Below are 6000 nucleotides of genomic sequence, written 5' to 3'. Positions count from 1 at the left end.
GGAGCATATTGATTTTGGGTGGATTTTTTTTTTTTTGCAAATTGATTTTCGGGTATTTTTTACAAATTATTATTATTATTTTTTTGCAAATTGATTTTGGTTTTTTTTTTTTTGTACATTGATTTTGGGGGCCCTTTTTGCAAATTGTGTTTGGGGTTTGTTCGCACGGAGGCGGCGGCGGCGGCGGGGCGGTCCCCGGGGCGGGCGTGTTCCCCACGCAGGCAGGCAGGCAGGCAGGGCGGGCGGGAGCGAAGGAGGCCGGCCGGCGGGCGCCCGCCTCTCGCCGCCTCTCGCGCTGGATGGGCGCGTGCTTGCCGGCTCCGGCTCCAGCCCCGCCAGCCTCGTCCTCCGGCGGGGGCCTCGTCGCCCTCCTCGTCCTGCGGCCGGCCGGCGCCTGCAGGTGAGAGGGCGGGAGGCGGGCCCCTCCGCCGACACGGGGGCTCTGCGGGCTGGAGGGAGCCGGGACCCCCCGGGCCCGCCTGGAGGCTGGCACCCGCCCCCTCAGCCCCCCCGGCCGGCAGGGCGCGAAGATGGGGGGGGGGGGAGGGAGGCGAAAGAGGCCCCAGGCCGAGCGACGGAGCTCCGGCCTCTGGGGCCCCGAGCAGGAGGGCGGGACGGGACGGGCGGGGAAATGGGCCCCTTCTCCCTCGCGGGACTCCTGTTCAGTCTTTTGGGCAGCTCGCATGGAAGCCGGAGGGGAGGAGGAGGAGGAGGAGCCCACGGGGGGGGGGGGTTGGGGGGGGCGAGAGTTGTCGGGGTCCGCTTGGGGCCCCAACTGAATCCCTCCTTAAGGAAGGGCTGCCCAGCTGCCCGGAGGGGCCCCCAGAAATGCTGCCCCGGGAAGAAGGGAGAGCCCGGTGACCCCTCCTATCCCCACGGCCTCCCGGGGCTTCCTGCCCCCCCCCCAAATCCTCTGCAAATCTCAGTCCTGATCTGGTTGGAGACATTTAGGGGAGACGGAAGCAGCGGGAATGGCCAACTGCTCAGCCTGCTGGGCCTTTGCGCTTTCTGACTTGGGGCGCTTTCGCACATGCTGAATAATGCGGTTTCAGTTCACTGCAGGGACCACTTGCAAGTGGATTTTGCTTTTGCATGCAGTAAGGTCCAGTTGCAAGGCACATTGAAGGTGCTTTATAGCAGGGGCAGTCAACCTGTGGTCCTCCAGATGTCCATGGGCTACAATTCCCATGAGCCCCTGCCAGCGTTTGCTGGCAGGGGCTCATGGGAATTGTAGTCCATGGACATCTGGAGGACCACAGGTTGACTACCCCTGCTTTATAATGTGTATTTAAACACTCTTCATCCCACTTTTATTTTATCCTGCCCTTCTTCCAGATAGATTTTTCTTTCTTCCTCCATTTTTATCCTGCCATTGAACAAATTTATTTCTTTAAATTATTTATACTTCACTGTACTTCCACAAACACAATCACCCTGTGAGGTAAGTTAGGCAGAAAGCATGTGGCTGACTCCCAGTGAGTTTTGAGTAGGAATTTGGACCTGTGTTGGATGGACAATAACTGTGGAGGAACACATTTCCACCTCCAGCCAGGCACACTCAGTTTGAGGTCTCTTCCTTGTCGTGTTTGCTGGGAGCAGGATAGAGGCTGCAGCATATCAGGGCTTTGAGAGGAGACAGGAGTCAGTGGTGTATCTGTTTGGTTAATAATGCCATTAAACATATTGGATTTGATTTGGCAGTCTGCAGTAACTTGAAAAACAATTACATTGTTAGTTGCAACATGAAATTTTATGGTCTTGATAATGATAAATAGTAAAAGGAGAGGTGTAAAATTTCTGCTAACTTTGAAGTCATGGGGAAATTAAAAAGTTTTCATTACTGTTTTCAAAAGGGGAAAAAGAAATTTAGGTAGAAAAGTGAAATATGCAGTCCTTTCCTATGTTGTTTTTTTAACAACAAAAAATGCAACATTTATACTTAACCTTATAGAAGAAATAGTTGGTTTTTATACTCTGCTTTTCACTTCCAGATGGAGTCTCAAGGTGGCTTACAATCGCCTTTCCTTCCTCTTCCCGCAACAGACACCCTGTGAGGTAGGTGAGGCTAACAGAGCTCTGATAGGACTTCCCGCTCAGAACAGTTTTATCAGGGCTGTGATGAGCTCAAGGTCACCCAGCTGGCTGCATGTGAAGGAGCGGGGAATCGAACCCGGCATGCCAAATTAGAAGCCACCACTCTTAGCCACTACACCAAGCTGGCTCTCTATAAAATGGTATTAAAAATTGTATTAATTATCATGTTTGTAAATAATGGAAGTATAATTCCCTGGCAGGGCCATTCTAAGAAGACATTCCTGAAAATCAGTCTGACTGAATACAATGGGGAAATGTTTCCAAGTTGACAAATTTAGAATTTGTCAGTTATCTACAACTAAAATTGCAAACAAACCCAATATTAATGTGAGAGAGCTGCCTCTACTCTTTCTGAGATGTGGGAAAAATGATAGGAGTAATTTTTCGATGGTTCCCAAATCATGCCTCCCCCCAAAATCCAACCCCCTCCCCACTCTTCATATCTCTTAACTGGAGCTATAGAGATTCATTGGATTTGAGTCCATGAAGCCATGAGTTGCTGGATTACTCTAGCCCAGGCTTTCTCAGCCAGGCTTTCTTGTGCAGCCTCTGTATGCTCAAAGCACGTGATTGGTAGGCTCAGTGTGTGCCTTGCTGTCTCATCTCAAGAGGACCGTGGTCGCCTGAATGTTGATGGGGGCTAGCTAGAGCTTGATGTCTCTCAATACTTGTTAAACAGGAATTGCATGATGCACTAGACAGAATATCATTATAGGGAGTCTGCATCAACCAGCATGAAGGGATAACTGCAATTCTGTGCAGTTACTCCAGTCTAAATGTACTGAAACTAAGATAGAGCCACAGTGGCAGTTTCCTCCCTGTTATTAGGTGGCTTTTGTTCTACAATTGTGATGGAATTAATTTTTGACAACTCTCTTTAAATTTATTGATATTGACTGTTTCACATTCTGGTTCATTTTTATAGCTTGTTATAGTTTCCCCTTTTGTGGTGCAGATTAGAAGTAATTAGGTAGCATTAAAACATCTCAGTAATCTCTTTCTTTGGCTCTTCTCCTGATTGAGGCGACTCAGAAATAATCCTTTCACACCTCAGGAAACAAGAACAGAATCTAGCTTTTTGAAGAGTTTTGTGGAATTGGTTTGACCCAGTGCAGTGGGACAGCTGAGTGGGCAGAAAAAGTCTGGTCGACTGACTGTCAAATCATGGGGAAATTATCTTATTTTAGATAGCGAGATTTTTAAAAAGATATCAAAAGGTTTGACACTTGGACTAATTACTAAAACAAATAGGTTAACTTTAAAATAATTACATTAGCTTTTAAAAATTATCTTTTGTTCTCACCCTTTCATATCTTGCATCTCAGCAACTTTGATTCTACCATCATACAAATAGAAAGCTTAATATTCTCAGGCAAGTATGTTTATCTGTTTAAAGATATTCTGTTGTTATAGTTACATTTGATTATATTAATTATTTATGTTAAGCTTCAAGAACAAAAGTTGCAGAGGCATGATGGATAATCCCTGGGGTAGGGGGGGGGGCGCTGGGAGGAAGTGACCAAAGTTGGTGGGTGAGGGGTATGGCTGGAGAAGCATCACTGGCCAAGGTTCCTGTTAGTAGGTCCAGACTTCACAGATGGATAATCAGTGGCAGGCCAGGTCAGAGGGAGACGCCATGTCCCCCTTGCAGTGCATGTGGAGGACGAAGAAGGGGGCCTGAGGAAGTGTGCCTGCATACGAAAGCTCACACCTTGGTTAAAACTTTTGTTGGTCTTGATGGTGCCCCTGGACTCCAACCCTGTTCTGCTGCTTCAGACCGGCACGGCAGCCCACTTGACTCTGTCTAATTAGAAATGGTTGACAAAACTCTGTCATCTATCCACCTAGAATATTTCTGTGTCCCATTGGTGATACAAGTACCACTGGTGTGGTAGGTGTAAACATGAATAGTTTGCTAAGCACCACTTGGTCTTTTGTTTCGATGGCCTCAAGGATCAGCCTGCAGTTGCAGATTAAAGTTCTTGCGCTCCTATAGACTCCCTTGTGGGGTCCCTCAGGGTGCGGTTCTCTCCCCACATTGTTTAACATCTTCATGCACCCTCTGACCTAGCTGGGTTGGGTTGCCATCAGTACGCTGATGACACCCAGCTCTGTCTCCTCATGGACAGCCACCCAGACTCTCCCCCCGGAACCATTTGCCAGATGTTTGGAAGCAGTGGCTGAATGTTTTGAAGAGAGTCACCTAAAACTCAACCCTGGGAAGTAGGGGGCAGGAGCAGGAAGTACGTTTACCCACCCTGGCAGGGACGCAACTGACGATTGTGCCCGAGACCAGGAATTTGAGTGTGACCATCAATGCCTCTTTGACCATGGAGGCACAGGTCAAGAAAGTAGCCTTCATAAGAACCTCAGAAGAGCCCTGTTGGATCAGACCAGTAAGCGTCCATCTAGTCCAGCATCCCGTCTCATCAAGGCCTTCCTCTGATGTTGCCTCCTGACTCTGGGATTCACAGGATTAGTGCCTCTGAATATGGAGGTTTCTCTGAGCCACCATGGATAGTAGCCATTGATGGACTTCTTCTCCATGAATTGATCTAATCCCCATCTATGTTTGTGGCTATCATGGCAGCGAAATCCCCATGAGAAACACTGTCTGTGTCAAGCAGCTTTTCCTCACTGGGAAGTGACACCTTTAACAATAGAAAAAGGTCAGTTTGGCACCACAGAATGTTTGATGGTGTTGGGTTGCTTTCTCTTTGAGATGGTTTCCTCCTGGGAATGCAGAGGGCTTTCCAGCAACATGAGAGCCTCCATGCAGGGTTTTTCTCTGTGCTTTTCTTGGTCATCCTTTTTTACCTGTTACCCCACCCAGCTGCTGGAGAGCTCTTCTGCTGCCTCTCCCTTTAAGGTACCATGAGAGCATATCACACTATAGCAGAGGTGGCCAAATGGTGACTCTCCAGATGTCCATGGACTACAGTTAACATGAGCCCCTGCTGGCAGGAACTCATGGCAACTGTAGTCCATGGACATTTGGAGAGCCCCCATTTGGCCACCCCTGCTCTATAGCAATATAAGGTACTGATTTTTTTTAAAAAGCATTCAGAAAGCCCTCAGGTGGTATGAAGGGGATTGTGATAAAAAGTGGGACTGATGCGGTGGTTCAGAAGAATGCACCTTTCCGTCCAGCTGACGGCAAGCCCACTTTGACCCTGTGACTGTTTGGGAAAGTTTATAGTAGAGCAGGCTTGGGAAAGAGCAGAACAAGGCATGGGGAAAATTCATAAAAAATGAGTGAAATAAGGACTATGTTTTGCCCAGATTCCAGTTTGTCTGCCATTCCAGATAGTGCCTTGCTTGGCCTGTGGCTGACAGAGTCTTCAAATGCCAGTCCCCCAGTTGCTGAGGACAGGATGGAAGATCTGCCAAGGAGGATCCTGGGTGCTCCCTTCTGTTTGACCCCTGGGTTTTGTGAGCTGGATCTGTCCTGCCAGGTGGACAGCCAGAGTGAGGAGCTTGGTCTTGCATATCTAAGCCTCGGACTCCTAATCTATCGGACAGTTGAATGGCATGCCTCTGTGCCCTCCTGGGGTCAACAATTCTGGCTTTGGGTTTGGCCATTGAGGAGGGATTATTGCCAAAACCAGAGCCAGAAAGTTGGGTTTAGTTTAGCCAATTGCGTGTAAGATTACCGTCTGCCTCCACTGGAGTCATGGTTGCAATCCCCCTTGCAAGAAGCATTGCACAGGCCTCATGAATAATAGTGGTGATGTAAGCTCCTGGGAACACACCGAATTCGGTTAGGTAACCCTTGACCAATTTGCTAGACCCGGCATTTTCTCCAAAGGGGATTTTGTTTCTTTAAAAGGAGAATGCAGCATCCTGTGAAGAATTCTTAGCTGGTACCTGCTCAGGCCTCGAGCCTTTGACGCTGAAGTGAGTGTG

At 48.5% G+C, this 6000-nt stretch overlaps 1 protein-coding gene across 8 annotated transcripts in view; it reads left to right on the top strand.

The window, feature by feature from the left end:
- Positions 1–222: 222 nt before the first annotated feature.
- ACACA (acetyl-CoA carboxylase alpha) overlaps positions 223–6000 on the top strand; it is a 252188-nt gene continuing 246410 nt past the window's right edge. For 3 of the 8 annotated variants that reach the window (XM_077312774.1, XM_077312775.1, XM_077312773.1), the window contains exon 1: positions 230–400. In XM_077312774.1, coding sequence (XP_077168889.1) covers positions 300–400 — 101 coding nt within the window. In that variant the 5' untranslated portion in view covers positions 230–299. Of the gene's footprint in view, positions 401–1991; positions 2056–6000 lie in introns of all 8 variants that reach the window. The other 5 variants (XM_077312781.1, XM_077312780.1, XM_077312778.1 and 2 more) reach the window with 4 other exon arrangements.

The sequence above is a fragment of the Paroedura picta genome, chromosome 15 (assembly GCF_049243985.1).
Source record: "Paroedura picta isolate Pp20150507F chromosome 15, Ppicta_v3.0, whole genome shotgun sequence".
Classification (NCBI taxonomy): domain Eukaryota; kingdom Metazoa; phylum Chordata; class Lepidosauria; order Squamata; family Gekkonidae; genus Paroedura; species Paroedura picta.
Note: the sequence above shows the minus strand (reverse complement) of the source record. Positions and strands in the feature narration are given on the sequence as shown.